At 25.8% G+C, this 22175-nt stretch overlaps 2 protein-coding genes across 11 annotated transcripts in view; one reads left to right on the forward strand and one right to left on the reverse strand.

Annotated features, from left to right (window-relative positions):
• The window catches only part of LOC126905528 (protein cappuccino-like), a 27719-nt gene extending 12944 nt beyond the window's left edge, over nt 1-14775 (reverse strand). Inside the window, exons 1-3 of the mRNA XM_050685303.1 lie at nt 14652-14775; nt 13040-13732; nt 526-711 (exon numbers count right to left, since the gene is read on the reverse strand). Of these exons, the coding sequence (XP_050541260.1) occupies nt 526-711; nt 13040-13571 (718 nt within the window). The 5' untranslated portion in view covers nt 13572-13732; nt 14652-14775. The remainder of the gene's footprint in view (nt 1-525; nt 712-13039; nt 13733-14651) is intronic.
• Nucleotides 1-22083, forward strand: part of LOC126905531 (maltase 2-like) — a 27089-nt gene extending 5006 nt beyond the window's left edge. For 2 of the 10 annotated variants that reach the window (XM_050685313.1, XM_050685315.1), the window contains 10 exons: nt 3112-3271; nt 18653-18833; nt 18901-19080; nt 19200-19372; nt 19517-19887; nt 20153-20333; nt 20425-20620; nt 20677-20875; nt 21103-21246; nt 21321-21462. In XM_050685313.1, the coding sequence (XP_050541270.1) occupies nt 18659-18833; nt 18901-19080; nt 19200-19372; nt 19517-19887; nt 20153-20333; nt 20425-20620; nt 20677-20875; nt 21103-21246; nt 21321-21390 (1689 nt within the window). In that variant the 5' untranslated portion in view covers nt 3112-3271; nt 18653-18658 and the 3' untranslated portion in view covers nt 21391-21462. Of the gene's footprint in view, nt 1-2709; nt 2871-2930; nt 3030-3111; nt 3272-6026; nt 6310-6365; nt 6823-18652; nt 18834-18900; nt 19081-19199; nt 19373-19516; nt 19888-20152; nt 20334-20424; nt 20643-20676; nt 20876-21102; nt 21247-21320; nt 21463-21911; nt 21931-21986 lie in introns of those variants that run through there. The other 8 variants (XM_050685311.1, XM_050685314.1, XM_050685316.1 and 5 more) reach the window with 8 other exon arrangements.
• Nucleotides 22084-22175: the final 92 nt, after the last annotated feature.

Genomic DNA, 22175 nt, shown 5'->3' on the forward strand with positions numbered 1-22175 from the left:
TGGAGTGTTTTTCATAATGATTAACGCGATGCACACTCCCGCTGTTAAAACAATGAGCGATTTTTTTAATGATGGGTGTTCGAAGGTTCTAGCAAGTTCAAAACTATTGGGATAGATCTACACGTTACTTTAAACAATTAGTCATCATATTTATACATCATACACAGGAAATTATATTGAAAATTCAAACACGACAAACGATCAGAAGAATGATACGAAATTAGTAAAAAAAAATAGCCGAAACAACAAGAGGTTATTGTTTTCCCACAGTTATTAGTTATATTCGATAGTATACAAAATACGAGACGGTCAGATAGCCGTTGATCTTTATTTTTTTTCTACATCGGTTTCTTCCAAGGTTATCGTGTATCTTTTTTTATACACTCGCTGCAGCCAAAATATATTGGAAACCGGTTTTCTATTAAATGCAATTCTACTATTTATATACGGACAAGAGTCATAATAAGCACAATGAATCACAGGTCGACGAATCCTTTTACTCTACAATAGCTCAAGGGATCTTACCTTCGAACTTCTCCTGATTTTTGAAGTCCAACTTTTCTGGGACATGTTTCGGCTTCACTGGTTTCTGGTGCTTGGTTGCCTGGTCCAGCGTGACCTTGGCGACCCTCCTGAGGACGCTCCCGTCCTTGGGTCCGTCGCCCAGATGCGAGGCAACGCTACGTTTGACTGAGTCCACCTGCACTCGACCTATAAATAAACACACCTCTGGATTATTAGGGCGTACTAAATTACACAATGAATTACATTACATGCATTATAATAATAGAGGTGCTCGTTCCGTACACCATACACTATATCTATGAACATTACACTGTATACACAGACTGAATTATTTGTATACTTAAGCCACTTGTACGTGGCACAACAGTAAAATGATTTAAGATTGAGATAGAATGAGAATGAGAAGTTTTTAAATGAATACATTTTAATCAACTATATTTATGCCCTTCAATGTACTTATTCATTTAAAATGAAAAATTTTAGTACAGTAAAACACATAAAACAAATAATAAATGTATACTTTAAAGTTGGGGTTGTTGTTCTTATAAAATACGCATTCGCTGAGTTAATTTTTTCCTTGTGTTATAGAAAGAATGCTATTTTTGTATATTGTTGGCTTTGAACAGTTAAGAACTAAGTGTTCTTTTTAATCGACTGGTAAAATGACTATTTAATGCATGTGTTATGATTACACCGGGTAACTATGCAAACGTATAGAGTAGTACACACAGTTGAAATATTAATTGTGTACCAACAAGACGCCTCATATTCATTGGCGTAGTTCCTGTGGTCTCACGTTTGCGGTGGTCTTCTGATATGCTTTTACTACTGTGAAAACTGCCAAGACTGTCAGTGTAAAAAATTAAAATATGACGGGAATTTTTCAAGGAAGTTTAATGTTACCCTGAATGACCTTTATTAGTGGACGTGAGAATAAAATACAATGATCATACTTTTATGATATAAATTACTACTTTAAGGTGTACTAGAACGCCAAAACGATGAAAACATAGTAATTTGTACAGATAAAAATAACATCAAAAGATGCACATTTCATGAGTTAATTATAGGACGTTTAAATGTATAACATTACAAAATAATATTAGTCAGGTGGATCAATAATAGTGTAATTTAGTGGGCGCATTCAAAAATCTTAATATAAATCAATTTGATATATATTTAAACCAGTTTTATAATGTTAAGTATTTTGGCAGCAATCGTTTTTTTTTGTTTATTTATTATTGTAGATCAATAAGTGATCTAAAAAAGTTATATTGTTATTTATAAGGACCATTAATTAAAAATGACAGTCGAAATGGCGAGCTGATTTAAGCTATAACGGCAATAAATCCTCTCTTCACATATGGTTAAAAACTAGTCAACTTTAATAAGAGTAATCGTCAGGTGTATCCAACAAAAATTTAAGTGAAGTTGTTTCTAGTAACCCTTTGATTTATTAATCATTCCATAATAAATTATTTTTAAGTCACTGAGAATTATATATAAATTGAACAAACAAAAAGATGCAAGTATTAGAGTAACTTTAACTATTAAACGAAATCAATAGAAATAAAATTTTGAAGCAAATGGTTAGTTTGCACTCTAATTTATTAAACAATTAAAAGTCATGTTCTAAATTAATTGTAATTGCTTTTATTATCTTGTTATTTATAAATTGTTTAAGTTATTGGCGATATTATATAATCATGATTATTATTAAAGTTTTTTTTAGACACAACTATCTCATCCTAAATGACTAATGAGTTACGTAACAAGAAATATAATTTTGAACTATACTATTTTCTATAATAACAAATTTTTCTATTGGAAGTAAATAATTATTTAAGGAAATTTTCTTAGTATTTTTAAGTGATAAACTACAAAATTTAAAATTAATGTGTCTAATATATTATTTGGAAAAATGTAATTTTTAAACTTCAAAACAATCAATACTTACTCTAATTTCAAGAAATTTGAACTTACTTTAATTATTATTTTGTAAGAATAAATTATATTAATAGGTCTATAAGATAATAGAGTTGATAAGTAAAAGTATTCGCCTAATAATTGTTAACCAATCTACTTCAATTTTTATTTGTCAAAGAAGAAATAAAGATAACGAACATAACATAAATTATATTTTTAATATATTGTTTTAATTATGTGCATGTTATTTCCTACAAGAGTTAGCTTGGCTCGTGGAATTTGATAAAAAAAACTATTATAATAATTGTAATCAACATGAATAATAATAATAAAACAACAAGAGATAAAACCAAATTTTATGTGATGTTTTGAACTGAAAATCTTACAATAAAGTTTTAAAAAAATTACCTACTTTCATAGTAAGTTTAAATTTTAACTATTCATGTTCACAATTTACATTTATTTGTTATTATGAGCAGTGAAAAATGTATGAGCATTGTTCGAGATCTAAATTTAAATGTGAAATTGATCTATTAAATTATTAACAAATGATAAAAACTGATGTTTTATGTTGCATGGTAATGCACATCCTCTTGTATTGAAAGTATAGAAATTCATCGGATAACACGATTAACTAAATCCAGATTGTGTGTATATTAGATGTTCTTTTTATGCCAAGAATGCGAAGAGTATTTGAAACGTATCGGTTCCACACAGTTGACTCTGAAGATGTTTCAAAGACAAGTGTACCTTATGTATTTTAGTTCATGTAATTGTCTCCATTCATCGTTCGCGCCGACTGAAGCAACATAACGTACTGGTACGTATGAAACATGATTTTTTATTGGATTTATTTGTTTAGTAAAAAAAAAAATAATAATAAATTTTAATCGACAGTTTAATGTAATTTCGTCTCCTACTCATGTACCTGATATGGAGGTACACGAATGTATTTTATCATTGGTAAACCACAATTATCCAAAAATGATTCTTTACTAGTAAAAAATAGCGAAAGAGAGTTAACCATGCAATCTTCATTCCCGTTAAGTATTAGTGCGTATCAAATATTCAACAATATTGGATGCGAATTAGAAAATTAGATTTTCTTTTTTTCCCTATGAAATCTTTTACTTCTTGAGAATCTCTAGTCACTAGAAATTATTAAAAGAGTGTCTCACGTCTGGTCTAATTAAACTCACTGAATATTTATTACGGTCACGTGTAGATACATTAGGGTTATTTATCTGAAAAGATATTTTCATAAACTACAATTTTTATTACAGGCGTGTAGTAAAAAAATCAATTCGGAAGATATACAACTTTCACTTTTCCTATAGAATTATTAATACCCTTTCGTACACGGGGCGTTGAGTTAATAACTTAAAATCCTGTCATTACTACATTGTTTCCAATTAAGATTTTTATATTTAAAATTTTTTTATTAGACGTGCTACAATATGTTACTTTTACATGAATACAGGAAAGAAAATATAGATAATTTAGCCTCTTCGCTTCTATAATTATGTTATTATTCCGTGTTAGGAACTTTAACATTATTCTTATTATAAGAAGAAATTCTTATGGTTTTAAAAAGTTTTAAAAATATATTCGATTTAAATTTTTATTATGACGTAGAGGTTTAATTCATCAATACATTGGAATTGCCCCTTTGAAATTTATGACAAATTATGCAATTCAAGAGGTGCTAACTAATAATTATTCTTGAGGATATTAGAATGAGCAAATTAATTAACATTAATTAAAAATCAAAGGTTTAATTTTTAATTAAGTTTATGTAGTATTATTTGATATAACATTAAGTTACGAAAACTTGTAGCGTCTAATTTATGTACTTAAATTATGGCCACATTGAATCCTGTTTTTTTTTTAAACTGTTTTTTATGTCAAAATGTCAAATAAAAACATAGTGCTTTTAAATTTTATATACTAAAAACATTACAAAATGTACAAATGAATATTGACATTTTAATTGTTTTCGATGAATACATTATCATGAGAAAACTAAAAAAACTAATCAATTCGATTTATTCCTAATAGTATAATTAACCTTCAAAGAGTTTAAGTTTACTTAATCATGGTTAGGATAAAGGTTTATAATTTACACAACATAATTATTAAGTATTTGCAAAATAAAAATTTAAGTATGTGATTATATAATTTTTGAAGTATAAGTATTAATGATTGTTCTTTTTTAAATAATTGTTATTGAATTTAATTATATGATTATTTTTATCATTAACTAATTAATTACATTAAACGTTTAATGAGTTTCGAGCATTATCGCCGTGTCAGAGATTCATTAATTGTTATCTTAAATATTACTCCAAAAATGAAAAAAAAGAGTTAATTTTAATTTTTCTTAAAAATTTAAATTATCAGTTAAATAAAATTTACAATACTCTCATAAAATACAATAAATTACTTATCAACAATTTATGCGTAGGTTTTAGTGTTATGTATAAGATACTTAATAAACTGATGCCATCAATTGAATAATATTCTAAATTAGACTTGCTTTTACAATGCATATCGTTCATAANTTGAATAATATTCTAATTAGAAAATTAGACTTGCTTTTACAATGCATATCGTTCATAAGTCACAAAGCGATTTGTATTAATAATTCGTATTTTTTTGTTTAGGCAGTATACGCATAAAAAACGACAATGCATAGAGTTTAATCAATCCATAGTTTACTATATTTGTCTCGTGGACTTTTGACCGATTTATATACACACATGGATTTTTACTTTTGATAATAGTTGATTTTTTAAGTATTATACCAAATTTTAAAAAAGAAATCTATTATTATTATAATGTTTTTTTATCAAAAATGATTAATAAAATAAATTATGAATGAAAAAAATATTGAGAGAAATTAATTAATAGTTGATAAAAACTAAATTATTTTGAATTATTATTTATATAATAAAGCTATTTGTGAATTTAGTAGCATTTTTTCTTGTACCAATTAATAATTGGTACAAGACTAATTTTTACTTGGTAGAATCTATTTTAGTACTTAATTATAATTAATAATAATAATAATTTTACAGTTACAACAGTGATAATCTATTATTTTAGTAAAATTACTGAAGTGATAATAATGTTTACCGCTGTTAAGAAAACGGTCGTTGAAAAACTCGGGACACCTTGAGATGTGTTGACATAGGTAAACTATAACGGTTTACCACAATTAATTCTACCGAACACTCGCGACGACGACTAACGATAAAATTGTACTTTCTTTTAATTGCACAGTAATTATTTATGTAAACTTTAACTTTGGACTTCTTGAGATCAAACGGTCAGCTCAGTACGCAATTTTAATTCCAACTACCATGTGCGTATAAAACGCTAATACATAATAATGAGAGTCGAAACTTTATCAGCCAAATGCAACGTGCACGCTGCCAATGACCAACCAGTGTTAACATTAATTTTGTGTTATTACTATTATTGTTGTCAGAACTCACTGAATGTTATGTGTGTGCTACTCAATATTCACCGAAACAGACGTGCCCACGAAAATAATCATAAGTCACTACAAATTTGGGTAGACACACAAAATGTACTGTTAATATTTGATTACTGATAAAAGAACAGTACTACAGTTGGTAATCGAACGCGTTCGAACATCTAATTCAATTTGGACGATTTATGACCGTCGGTCGCGTTTAAATATTAAATTTACTGCTAAGGTTTGGGATGCATTTTGTTACTGCTAGTTAAATTATAGCGTACTGTTAAACACTCGATCGTTTTTTATTTTTATAAAAAAATTATTTAACAAGTCTTCATAGTGACAACAGCTGCACGTTACATCGTTTAAAACGAGTAGGTAAACAAAAAATTACTCATTACAGGTTAAGTTATGACGAGCGATAAGTTAACAAACATAAAACTTAATTCTGGTCACTTGTTTAGCAAACGTATTGGGTACTTGAAGTCAACTAATTGTTCGTCACTTGATACTTTTTTAACGAATTAGAATAATTGCACGATAGAACTATTTGAAATGAATATATTTAACCTTCTGAAAATTAACATTTTTTTGTTAATAATTAAAAACGCCGAAGTAAATTGTGAAAAAATAATATAAAAAACATTCGCGGTCAGTTTAATTTGATAAAAATCAAGTGTAATTTTGCATCATTCAGTACCTAATGGTGTAAAAAGAATTACGTGGCTCATTATTTTTGTTATTTTTCTCACGGTCACCAATACAGTAAGAAAATACGACAATATGAATGAAAAAACAACGGCAAGTGTAATAATAACAACGTTCAGTGCTTAAGCAAGTTCATTAAGCCGGTCCATATTATTATACGCTGCGATCTTACCCTTCAGGTTAGTGTACCGTGCAAATATTTTTTAACCGATTGCGAGATTGTACGTGATAATATCTTGATGAGATTTGTTTATGACTAGTCTTGCATATTGCCGAATGGAAATACGGCCGGCTAATGTATTATTGAGGAACTGAAACGGTACTTCGTTCTACTCCGCATGATAACTAATCGCATTAATCTGTTTCCGTAAATATCGTATGGGTAATACATATGTGGTGATTTTTTAACACCGCTAACCCTTCATTAAGTGACCAACAAGTATACCCACTCATGATGTCATTGTTATCCAATTATAGCGGTTCTATCATTCAGCGTGTGTTCAGCTATCGGTTTCTAGTATTAGACAAAATATATTTTCAATCCGTCTACTGTTGAATATTCACACAGCCTCGTTCTATTGTATAATTAAACGTCATTATTTATGAGTTGTTTTCCATTAGACGAGCAATAGGATACGAGTATTTATGGCACGCTGTAAGTTTCGTATAATTTTCAAATGCATTTTTATTCTTAATTACCGTTGGTTTAATTTTTTTTTAATTAACATCTATAATTCCGTGTATGACGTAAAACAAAAAGAAACGTAACAAAGCCACAGGAGACTTTTCGGTAATCCAGTTTTTGCTTAATTAAGTGAATATTATAATCATAAACGCGAAACAGTACATACACGGGAACGTTTTAAAATGGATGAAAGATTTTTTATAGTTTAATTATGTTGCGTTTCTCTAATTATATTTACAAATAGACTGTTGAACTACACATTTAAAACGATGTTTTTGATGATATTCATTCGCTTACATTAATGCTCAATGTAAGATGATAATTATAGTCTTCTCAATTATGATTTTAATAAGATATACCTAATTTCTTAACTTCAAAAAAGAAATATCGGATTAACAGAAATTTCTCATGTACTTCTCCAATGAATAATTTAATGTTGACGTGTATGAAATTGATTTAATAATCAATTTTCTATCTGAAATACTGCTAATAATTAATTTGTTGGTATGAATCGAAGGGCGCATACTAGCTGCATTTGGAAACTACGAGTTGCATTCGATATTTATTGTAACTAAAAAACGCAATCAATAATTTTTACTCGTATATATACGAGTTTCACCCTGCAAATGTTAAAGGGGTTCCAAAACCACATTATTATTTTGTGACAACAAACTGTTATTATTAGTATCTTTTGATACTACAAATAACTAATTATTTTTTTATTACAAAAATACAATTTTATCTTTACCGATATAAGTCTTTGAAACTTTTCTCTATTAAAGTTTCTATAAAGCTCTGTGGGTTTTAAGCATACTCTTATAATCTTGTTAGGTTATTCTGCAATTTTTATTGAACTTTGCTACTCACTAGCTTTGTCAAATTTTTCAATGAATTCTAATTTTACACATATTCTAAGGTCTCTTTTAGGTTATTAATTATTTTCTATGCTACTATTTTACGAGAAAACATTTAAGGCACAATATTACATTTTAATTTAATACATTTATTTTCTAGAATAGTACTAGAACATCAATATTTCATTTTATAACATTTTTTTTATCGAACACACTTTATTTAATTTCGTTCACTTTATTCATATTATAGTTATCTTAAACAATAATTTAATTCTAATTTAGGCAATTCAATAACTACATTATAAGTAACAATTTTATTTTTTTTTGGAATTTTTTACATTAACCTTAATTTTACCATACTATTTTAAATCCTCAAAATATATAATTAACATTAAAAATATTCAGTTTCTCCAAATGAACATGATTTTTTTCTGAGAAAAAGTTGGTAAAAACATATCCTGATTGCCCGGTATTGTGCAATTATTTTTTACGAAATTGGGTACTGAAATTATAGCTTATGACATTTAACTAAAGGATAGAATAGCTGTAAGACTTTTCTAGTTAAGATAAGATTTAAGTTACAACTTATCAGGATGTAATTCATACATGAAATTTAGTTCTTCCTGACCTCGGGATAAACTAGTATCTACCCGAATCAAAATCACTTGTATAAACTAACAAATTAATTTTAAAAATACCATAGTAAATTAAAAAATATACGTGATAGGAGTATAAATAGGGTTAACTATTCAAACTTAAGTTTACTGGATTATTATTAGTATTTAACTAATTATCATTACAAACAAAGCAATCTAAAAAACAATTTAAAAATCACATATTAAATATTTGTTATTTCTCTAGAATTTGATGGGGTTTCATATCGTTAAGATGTTGAAATATTAAGATTTGATTAATTATGAATAATCTAATCTTTTAAAATCTATTGCTGTTTATTTTACTTCTGGTTTGACTTATTTAATATCATTGTATTAGTGTTTCCTATTAGGATGAACGGGAAAAAAAATCACAAACAAGTATACAGGTAATTCAGCTCATATAGTAATTATTGTTATTTAATAGATGGGTAGGTCCTAGTCTCACGTACGTGCCATTATAGCAGACGGTATCATTTGGTATAATAAAAGTACTTACATGACCGAGATTCAGTCTTTCTATTTTTCGAATGAAAATGATACCTACACACTCTTCTCCTACGAAACAATAATTTTATACAACTGTTGATGCCAAATCACATGAATATATTTTTGTGTGGTCTTAATAAATATATACTACTTTTGGATTCGTATGAGAAGAAAATTTCAACAGTAATATAAAATAAGTGTATAATATTTTTCTTTATCTTCGAGTGCTATAATTTAGGAGACTGGACGAGAAATAACTAGACGTAGGGAAATATGAACAAATTAAAAATTTTGTATATTAAATCAACATCGAATAAAGTAAACTTGAGAAACATTAAGTATAGTTCTCACTATTGCAGTAATTAAAATTTTACGTGTTGACTCCTATTGTGACAGCTAAACGTATTACCCCTTCTAAATTATAGTAACGTATATGAATTGTATAGTTATGTAATATCATGGTGGGTAATGAGTATTAAATGATCATTTAATTTAATATCCAAATCATTTTGAAGGATTTATGTTACTAAAAATAAATATTAATTGTGATTTCCTTTTATTATTATTATCTGATAATATAGATAAAAATTCATAATTCAATATTCAAAACGATATCATTTTATTTCTTTTTGTAAAAGTCATGGCACAATAAAATTTTATATTATTTGTTAAGTTTATATTTTGTCATATTTAGTTAACAATAAGATAATTAGAATAGTTAAATAATGTATGGATATATATTTATTCATTCATTAAAATATTTTGTTGTCAACGATGATTAAAACTTTCTAAGACTGTAAACGGGCTGTTTAAACTCCGTAATATTCAAACATTGACTAGTTAGGGAAAATTATGATAAAATTTACAAATATTAGCAATGCAATTGTTTAATGTCTTCTTTTCGCATAGTTAAATAAAATGTAGAATTCATCTATTCAACTAAATTTTTAAAATAATTTAAAAAAAAAACCAGCACAGGGGGGTCGCGGCACAGTGGTGACGTGGCATAGATGGATCAAGTGTAATGATATCTGACAGTGATTAAAATCACTATCAAAAAAAAACGCTTCGATGCAAATCTTTAGATAGTGTTTAATTTTAAAAAATTGGTGGATTATTCCAAAAGCTACATGATCTGCTAGTTCATTATTAATATCCTAATTAAGATAAAGTATGTCAAATGAAAAAGGGATTATTAAAAAATATTATTTCTCATAAAAAAATAATGTTGATCCATACACTTTTCAATATGTCATAGCATTATAAAGTTAAAAATGTAAAAAATAAAATCGAAAATTTTCACACAAAAATAGCATTCGGTAGCCATTTTCACCGTGAAGATAAAATAAAGTCCGAAATTTTTTTTTTTGCATAATAAAGTAAATTACATTAGCTTTAATTTAAGATATATATAAAAGTGTCAAACTTTCCAGAACACTTTCAAAATTTAAGTTGAAAAATATCTACTTTCTACATGCATTTTTTAGATTTGAACCCCCCTCAAATATAGGGAAATGGTCCGATTTAAAAAAACAGTATGTCAAATGAAAGATGTATATAAATACTACTTCTAATTAAAAATTTGTATTGATCCATACATTTTTCAAATAGTTATAGTATAATAAAATTAAAAATGTAAAATACAAAATCGAAAATGTTCACACAAAAATAGCATTCGGTAGCCATTTTCACCGTGAAGATAAAATAAAGTCCGAAATTTTTTTTTACCATAATAAAGTATATTACATTAACTTTAATTTAAGATATAAATAAAAGCGTCAGACTTTCCGGAACATTTTCAAAAATCAAGTTGAAAAAATTAATTTTTTGTGAAAAAGTTGTCATTTTAAATCCCCCCCTGTGGGCAAGTAAAGGGTCACATATAAAAAAAAAATATACCAAATGAAAGGTAATGATATCATGCATCTATATAAAAAAAATTATATTGATTCGGTTATTTTTAAAAAGTTATAGCAATTTTAAGTAAAAAAAATTGAAAATATTTCGAAAATAAGCGATTTTTAATTTTGTAATTTTTTTGGAGGTTTCCCTTATTTACGGGGAACGAGGGAATTTTTTTCAATTTTTGAGGGTAATGTCTTCGACTAGATACGATTTGTGATCTTTTGACGTATCATTGAAAGAAATCGGTTTGGTGAGAGCTGAGAAAAAGTGGTAACAGACACAAAAAAAAACACATCTTAGTAAAACCAATACCTTTTCAGCTTCGCATCGAAGCTAAAATATTCCATTATATTGTGTGGTATAAAACAAATTTATTAGTACTTTTTTAATGTACTAGGTGGTTTAACATGGTTTTATTTTATTTAAATTCGCTTAAATGTTTTAATTTATTTATAATGATATTTATCGAATGAAATGGTTTTAAAATCTTGATAAATTATTACAGCTTTCGCTTTTAAATTAATTTTAAATTTAGAAATCACCAAAAGTAGTAGTAAAAACTAGTACATATTAAAATTAAGCTATAAAATAAAACATGTCACTTTATGATACTAAATTTTTTTTTTTAATATTAATAGAAGTTAATTTTATTAATTCCATGGGCTTTACCTCATCAATAACCTTATCTATATTTTATATTATCCAAAAATACTCTTTTTTGGTAACATCAGCAATTCATTTTATTTAAAACATTGATTCATTATTGTTTATATTAAAAATTAATATAAAACAAAATATGTTATCAAAATATTATTGTATTTATATTTTAGTATTTGTAGGAACCATCAAAAGAAGACATAGTACTTTATATACTTGTTTTATATGCCAAATAATCGCTTAATAGACATAAAATTGAGTTTATATGACGACACATTCATAAATTTCCATGTTCATATGTTAGAAAGAAATGTTTTAATTGACAAAAAATAGTGAATTGGCAGTTATCGAGTATTACTAATTGTATAAATGCTATGATATTATTATAGAAAACTTTTAACTATAATTCGAAACAATTACTAATTTTTTCTATAAAAAAAAGTTAAGTTATTATTTGTATTGTTATTTTTTTTATTTTATCATAGTATTTTTTAAAATTAATTTTAATCAATACTGATAAAACAAAAATTTATTTTCTTAAATTATCATTATTTTGTAGAAAATATCTTGTCATGTGAGTAATCTTTTTTTAAATATCATTTATATGAAATTATTTCTCATTTAAAATTGATATTTTATTTATGTGCTTTCAACAGAAACTGTTTACAAACTTAAAATACTATTCAAAAAAATTAAAAATAATTTCTTTTTTCACTAATTTTTGCAGCACTTATAAAAGTGTGTCTTTAAAACACGAGCAAAGAAAATTATTTAAGACAAATATATCATTCAAAAATAACAATTATATATATATATAATGATATGCCGTATAATTTATGGTAATGTTATTCAATTTTAATAATATGTAGAATATTGTGTGCGGTACATTGGTCAGCCCAATGCTAATGACCTATCAATGATATTTCCCTAAGTCAATAATTTCCTAATTTATACGCGAGGAACGTGTTTTAGGATTAATTAGTTGAATTGCACAATGTTATTTAACTTAAAAATTACAGCTTTTGAACTTGTTAAAATTTATTATGACAAAGGTAATTTAAATTTTGCATTTTTAACGGTTTTTTCAATAATTAATATTAAATCAATTGCTTATCTAAAATTAAAATTATTTTAAACAAATATAATCACTCACCATTATTAGTAGACTGTATTGGTGTCGGATTCAGCTGAACTTTGCGATGTTTGACTATTGTAAAAGCTTGTGTAGGCGTACGTGTGTTACCGGTGAGCGTGTCGCCGTTGACTACCATCGCGGACTCGTGTGGTTCGTCTGTGGCATCAGAATACACACTCTGCGGACTAGTCAGTGGATCGGTGAACACTGACTCTTCCGAACTGGACGCGTTGTTGCAGCTGTGGTTGTGCTCCTGCAGTGGTTGCCGTCGCCGTTGTTGTTGTTGTTGTTGTTGATGCTCATCTGCATGGAGGTGATCAGTATCGCCGTCGCGGGCTTGGGAAGTCGTTCGTTGTAGCTCCTGCCGGCGGAGGTCACGACTGGTCACGGTCACGTGACCCACCGCCTCCACCGACGCTGGTGCAACTGGTTTCCGTAGCGCCCTTACGCCCCCTATCAGCCAATCCCGTGTTCCGGACGTCGATTGTCCTTTGTTCTGACTCTTTGGACCGACACGGGACGATGGCGAGGAGCTTTGTAGGTTACCCATTATTTATAGTGGATTTTCAATATATTATCTACCATATTTTTGCAGTTAACTGCATCGCCGGTACTATGGTCGGTGACGATGGACATCGGCCCGGATTTCCCGTCCGGACACGAATTTCCCGCCACCGCCCATCATTTGGAGTAGCTCACGTTAAAGAGATCCTAGAAAATAATTATCTGCTATTATTAATAATTATATTATTATGGATTACATTATCTAAGTAAATATTGGCTCTAAGAAGATTGACATAAAATCTTTTATGTTTTATTAAGTGTTTTCAAATTTCAGAAAAATTGTTTTCAGTAACACAAAATTATTTTTCATAGGTGTAACGAGCATTGACATACATTGTAGTTCAGCTTCATAAATTTAACTGATTTACTATAGTTAAAAAATGTTTTCATTACAATAGTATTTATGTTGACTAGTCTTGTCTTGCTTACATAACAGTTATACAAGTTTATTTTTTATGTGGATGTGAACAAGTCAAAAATATTAGGGAAGCTGATGTTATCAAAAAAGAGTATTTTTGGATAATATAAAATATAGATAAGGTTATTTATGAGGTAAAGCCCATGGAATTAAAAAAGGTTAATAGAAGCTTGATATCTGTTATCATTGAAACACCTGTTATTAACAAACACACTTTTTGTCTATTTAGAAATAAATTTAACACCAATTAATATTGGAATGATTGAAATAATCTATTAAATACATTTTAGTTATTTTACTAAATGCGTGGATCATTATGATATCTTTATTGTTTTAACTTATTTGATACTTTTTTTATACAGTCGAGAAAAATCTCTACGTATACTTTTTAGTTGAAAATCGATTTTTATATCACACAAATGTGAACAATATTGTTTCAATAACTAGTCATTCACTTAAAAGTGATATTTTGTAAAATTTAATTTACTAATATATTTGTTATAAAATAAATACTTGAAAAGTAAGCTGAAGAAATGTTTATAAAATATTAAATATTAAGTGGGCCTATAACAAGTATACCAAAAAATTTTACAGTTTTATATGTTGTTTTTTTAATTAATTAAATAATTAAGATAAATTTTCACTTACTTTTTATATTTTTCAAATTTTTCATAAGTGTACAATTTGTATTTCATAATTTTAAAAAGGTAACTATGAGAAACACAAATCCAAAAATGTTAAATGGATCGTCGCAACTGAACATGAGGTAAACTGTAAACACTAGAAGCGTTGTCTGGCCCCTCTTTGAAAATCGATAAGGGTGCGGATATCATGGAGAGTATTCTTACTGCTCACTTAGTAACTAACCAGACTTAACGAGAAATACATTGAGCTCATTTAATTTAAATTCACATACAAACTGTAAAATAAAAAATGGTGTAACATTGCGTCATTCTATTTGTTTTAAGTAGAATTATTTCAATAATTTAATAATTAGTAGGTTTTAGCATAATAGAAACAAAAATTTTTTTTGTTATAAACGTAGTTTAGTTTTTGAAGATATTCTTTTAGCTTCGATACGAAGCTGAGAAGATATTAATTTTACTATGATGTGTTTATTTTATTTTTTTTTTCTCAGCTATCATCGAATCGATTTCTTTCAACGATAAATCAAAAGATCACAAATCGTATCTAATCGAAGACATTACCCTCAAATATTGAAAAAATTTCCTTCGTTCCCTGTAAATGGGGGTAATTTCCAAAAATATTACAAATTTAAAAATCGCTAATTTTCGAAATTTTTTTTACTTTATGCTGTCATAAATTTTTCAAAAATGACTAAATCAATACAATTTTTTTTATAGATGCATGATGTCTGTACCTATCATTCGATATATTTTTTTTATAAATCTGACCCTTTACTTGCCCATAGGGGGGGATGCAAAATGACAACTTTTTCACAAAAAATTAACTTTTAACTTTTTGTTCCAGAAATACTGACATACTTTATTATGGAAAAAAAAAATTCAGACTTTATTTTGTTTTCACGATGAAAATGGCTACCGCATGCTATTTTTGTGTTAAAATTTTCGATTTTATATTTTACATTTTTAACTTGAAATTGCTATAACTTTTTGAAAAATGTATGGATCAATACAATTTTTTTATGAGAAATAATATTTATATACTTCTTTCATTCGGCATACTTTTTTTTTAAATCGGACCATTTCCCTTAATATAGGGGGGTTCAAAACATAAAAATGCATATAGAAAGTAGAACCTTTTCAACTTAATTTTTGAAAGTGTTTCGGAATTACTGACACTTTTATATATATCTTAAATTAAAGCTTATGTAATATAATAATTTAATATAAAAAAGAAAATTTTCCGACTTTAATTTGTTTTCATAGTGAAAACTAACATCAAAATTAATAAAAAAATAAGATTTTTATAAAAAAATTCTTTTTTATACTTTTAATTTTATAATGCTATAACTTTTTGAAAAATATATGGATCAATATAATTTTTTAATATTAAATACTATGTACAGATTAGCATCGAAGCGTTTTTTGTGATAATGATTTTTAATCTCTGTCAGATATCATTATACTTGACTCAACTATATCACGTCCCCACTGTGCTGGGTTTTTATATTTTAGGTCAATTTTATTTTTAATCACAATCTATGAATGTTTTATCAAGCTTGATAATTCTATTTTATTACGAGTTGTGAAATTATTTACATCACATTAAAGTTTAATGATTATTAATCATTAAATTGCCAAAATGATAATTTACAATTAAATCGTTAATTAAACTTTACACTATATATTTATCAAAAAAAAAGCTTTTAAACATAGTATCTAAAGTATTATAAGATATCTGGTACTTTTTTTAAAATTGTAAATGTATAAGTAAATATTTTTTTAAATAAAATGTATTTTTCTCCAAGAATTTTAAATAATTTACACATAAAAATATTTTTATTTTATATGAAGTTAAATATTTTGTAATATTAAACAAAGTTGTTATAAAAATTCAATATATGTTCAGGCCAACTACAACACGTATCCCAACTATACTATTATATATTTGCGTATAATATTTTTGCGGTTCTATTTATTTTTATATTTATACATATATAAATAACATTATTCCTCCCGACCTAGTATAAAAGTGTATATTTTTTAAATTAAAAATATAATTTTTTGTTTTAAAGATACTAAATTTTGAGACCTAGCTTATCTTTTAAAATAGTGGTTCAAAAATTGTTATCGACCACTTATTTTCTTGTTTAGATAATTTTTGTATTTTTAAGTTAGTTAAACATATATGTTTCCATTTAAAAACTTAAGTTGATACTACTTTAAATAGGAGAGAGGGGAGAGAATCTTTTTATGAAATTTAAGTTGCATAGGATATTATTAACTTCTAAAGAGAAGTAATTCTAATATATTTTTAAAAAATTTTCGTTAAACATAATCAACAATCATCCTGCATAAAGTCATGTTAAAAATAAAATTTGATATGTTTTACATTTAATAAATTGAAGTAATTCAATAACTATTTTACGAAAATAAGTTAGTCTATTTATAGAGAAATAAAAATTATGTTTTGACACGGCGTTACACATATGCAATATAGGTACATTGTTGGTTTTGATATCTAAACTAATTTATAAGGATTAAAAATAAAGGCAAAATATTATTTTAATCTTATTTAAACTTGATGACCTTGAAATATTGTTTTTTATTTACTGTAATATTGAATTAAATGATTAAATAATACAAAAACGCAATAAAAAATTAAAATTAAAATTTGAAATAATAATATTATTTATAACTACAACTGTACACTAACTATATTTTATATAGCTAATGACATTATTGTGTAATTTTTTAACAATATCAAAAAATTTTATTTTTATGTTAAGTTGTATTACTGATTAAATGTATTTAATATATTTAAAACAAAAAATTATATTTTGAATACATCAACTCTTTAAAAGCATAATTAAAATGTTCATAATTATATTTTGTACACCAGATAGGTTATTATATTCTTAGTCTTTTTTTATTAAACTTACTTTATTTTATTAAATAAATCACTTATGGTAAACAATAATAATATATATCTAAAATCTAATGTTATATTAGACTTATAGATAAATAAATATTTTAAGATTCAATCTAATAAAACAAATTTTACATACTATTATTTTTTCTAAATTATGTATTTTACAGAAAAGCAAGTACCATCTATTTAATTTAAACCATTTTATATGTTTTTTTGTTAGTTTACAAATTATTTATGCATAAATACTTTACTTATTGTAAATTTACTATACAGTCTATTATTCTTGGTTGAGTTAATTAATTACTTACACATATGACGCATTAATAATTTAAATGTCGCAATATGATGCAATAAAATGAATGTTATATTAAATAGTTAATAGTATAAGTCAACGTAACTCCGTTATAAATTTTATTTTAAAGTCAATTTTTTTTTATCATGACCAAGAATTGCATTTTATAATTACTTTTGACCTCAGTAATGATAAAAAATATTTATTACTAATAGCCATTACAATATAGATATCTATATTTTAATTTACACTATTAGAATCTTATTTGTTTTATTTTTTACGGACAATACATCCAAATTTCACAAGATATCATAACATAATACATGATAATATAATAAATTAATTAAAATTCTTAGAACAATAATAAACAAGAAGAAAGAAAATATATACTTTATTTTTTGTATTATACTTTATACAACAAAAAGTATTAAATGTATATTATAAAATTGGTTACCGACAGATGGTAATATTTTTACGTTATCTTAATACGTCATCGTAAATTAGATTATAGCACAACAAATTACTCAATTACTATTAATATATTTTTCATCACTTTGTTATTATTTTATAATTATATTATTATGATTTTTTACATTTTAATTAAAAATAATACATTCAATAATATTAAATGAAATAAATATTTTAATGTTACAGCATCTCATGTCTAAAATATTACCCAAAAAAAATTTTTTATTTTATATTTTACGTCTTATGTTTACTTTAATAAATCTTATAAATGGTCAAGTTTCAATTGGATTGACGAATTCTAAATAACTTATAGGTAATCATGATCTATTTCAAGCTTATAATAGTTTTATTTTACTGTTTTTGTACAACATCTCGCTCTGTATATTTATTATCTTCGATTGATAATATTGAATGGTGGCAAAACTCAGTTATTTATGAAATATTTTTAATGTCATTTAAAGATTCAAACAGTGACGGTATTGGAGATTTGAACGGTAATTAATTTAAATTGCAAAATAAAAGATCGTTTCTCAATTAACTACTAATTGTTTATGTCCAAAGGTGTAACCCAAAAAATAGAATATTTATCTAACCTAGGAATAGATGCTATTTGGTTAACACCATTTTATCAATCGCCTTTGGAATCTTCTGGTTATGATATAACCGATTACGAATCAATACTTCCAATTTTCGGTAATATTAATGACTTCAAAAACTTAGTAAAATCAGCACATGAAAAAGGTAAAGGCAACATTGCTAAAATAGAGAACAATATTATATTTATTTATTTTATTTTAAATGAACTGTGTATTTAAGTCATTAGCGTAATTCTTTTTCACAATTACTACTTTTATAAATAGACATAAAGGTTTTGATTGATTTTGTACCCAACCATACTAGTAACAAACACGTTTGGTTTAAGAAATCGGTAAAAAAAATAGAACCTTATACAAACTACTATATTTGGAGAAATGCAAAAAATCACGAGGATGTTATTAGAAATATATCGACTCCAATAGTTCCTAATAATTGGGTAAATATTAAATTTTTTGAGAATTTTAACTTTTACTATATCATTTTTTTATAACGTATGATTCATATTTATTTATTTAATAAAAACAACTACAAATATTTTTAAATAATCTGTTTGAAATAAATTGCGTTTTTTTTTTCATAGTTGAGAATGTATCCAAACGGCGATGATGTAAGTGCTTGGATATGGAATGATGAGCGTAGACAATACTACTACACACAGTTTTCTATAAATTTACCTGATTTGAATTATCGTCAAAGTTCAGTTCATAAGCAAATGAATAATATTTTAAAATATTGGTTGGAATTAAGCATTGACGGGATACGAATAGATGCTTTGAAACATGTTTACGAAAAATATACAACAGAAAACGAATCGCTTATAAATCCAAATGGTCCTTATAGTTATGATAATTTAAATCATACGTTTACAACCGACCAAATTGAAGTGTATGATTTGATCAAAGAATGGCGTAATCTACTTGATACATATTCGAGCAAAGATGGTAATAAAAGGTATAATTTAATCATTTTTTAAACCATTGTATGTTTTGTCCTTATAACTGTACAATTATTCAAATGATAAATTAATATGTCACACGTAATACCCACTTCAAAATATGTCGTTTATTAAAACATATGAGATTTGTGTTATTGTTGAAAAATGCATCAAATGATTATTTATTGACATAATAGCTTCATAGTCATTTTGTTTTCAATTTGTCCTTTGTACTATATGCTTCTTTGACGTACATTTCTAATAATAAAGTATATTTTTTAGAATAATAATGACTGAATCATACAGTCCATACAATGTATTATCGATGTACTTCAAAAATGGAGCTCAAATTCCAACGAATTTCAATCTTATTAAAAAAGATCGAAGTAACCTAGCATTTGAATTGTATCAATCGTTACAAGATTGGTTTACTAAAATGCCGCCAAACTCTTTTAATAGTGTGGTAGTTATTGTTCATTAATATGATTTAATATCTAATTGATGAAAATTATTCTGAATATGAGCTAAAACTGATTACCGTTTTAATAAAATAGTTGCAGAATCACGATGTTCCTAGAATTTCTAGCCAATACGGCTCACAGTATTTGGATAATTTAAATGTTTTACAATTGTTTCTGCCCGGCCCTTGTATAATGTACTATGGAGGAGAAATAGGAATGGATGATTTTGATAATTTATCAAATGACATTCAAAGGACGCCTATGCAATGGGATAATAATTCATATGCCGGTAAAAATGCAAATAAATCAGTGTAAGTTAAATACTATTCTAAATTTGTAATTCAGGGTTCACAGATGGTAATAAGAAACCATGGATCCCAGTGAATCCTAATTATATATATAAAAATGTAATGATTGAAAGCAACGTCCAAAAAAGTCATTTAAATTTTTTCAAAACTGTCTCTATGTTACGTCATTTAAGCGCATTCAAAAATGGTGGTTGCGTAGTGTATAATTTTTTTAACACAATCATAGTTATTCACAGGTAAATAATAAATATTTTCATAAAATGAACCACGATTTTACAAGTACAATAGTAAATGATCAAATAATTGTATAGATGGATAAATAAATATCGTTTATGCTTATTAAGAATTATTTTATTTATTGAATAAAATTAATCTAATTAAAATGACGAATATTTTTATATCTCAAATATTAAATATTAAATATTATAGTGTATAATATTAATGTTTGATAAATATGTTTTAGATTTTTAGATAGATATCAAAATTACGTTTTAGTTTTGAGTTTCAGCTTTCAGATAAAGCAAGTAAATTTATCATGTCAAATTAAAAATTTAAGTGAAAAATTATCTGTTGTAGTTGGATCTAAAGATTCAGGATTTGAAGTTGGGTTAGATTTTGTATAAATTATTTCATTTTTTTTAACATAAGCGAAAACAATAATAGTATATTTTTTGTTTACAGAGATCAAATAAATTCATCAATGAACTTTACAATGAAATCTTTTAGTGCTGTAATATTAACAGATAGTTGATATGGGTACTATTCTAAATTTGTTTGTTTTTAATAATGATAATTGAAAAATAAATTAAGTATTTACAGAACATTTTTTTATAAATAACATAACAATATTTTCTTTTATACCTTATATTTCATTGTTTGGAACTAAGATTATCAAAACTCTCCTGTATACCTACATCAAATTTTCTCTACCTATAATATAGTACCATCAAATGGGCAAACTTGGGAAAGTTAAATATCTATTATAATTGTAGTCTTATTAATCTACAGCACTAGTAAAATGTTCAAAGTACTGTTAAGAAACACAAATTATTGATTTAACCACAGTCCCAAGTTGGTCCATTTGATGGTAGTATATATTATATGTTACTCAATAACGCAAAAAAAAAAAAAATATATATATATATATTCAAGAGACATACGTAATTAGTTCCATTTTGGTTATAAAACTAATATATAATTGTTACAATCGTTGAATTATGATAAGTTAATGGAAAATTAAAATTTTAAGTCTAAAATTCGATTTTTTTTTAGGTTGAACAATTTGAACATTTTTTTTACATAATTTATTATAATAAAATACTTATGCATTAAGATGAAATCTTATAGGTACCATTGATTGTAGAAAATTATCATTTTACTGAAAGGTGACATCAAAATATAGGAAAAAGTTTGTTAGGTGCTAAACAAATGTTAACAAAAGAAGTAATTTTTATAATTTATTAAAATAATTTTTACAGTTTCAAAATAGTAATATATTGTAATGTAAATAATTAAATATTAAAGTATAAAAAAATA

Source organism: Daktulosphaira vitifoliae, unplaced genomic scaffold, assembly GCF_025091365.1.
Source record: "Daktulosphaira vitifoliae isolate Bord-2020 unplaced genomic scaffold, ASM2509136v1 Scaffold_4, whole genome shotgun sequence".
Taxonomy (NCBI): Eukaryota; Metazoa; Arthropoda; class Insecta; order Hemiptera; family Phylloxeridae; genus Daktulosphaira; species Daktulosphaira vitifoliae.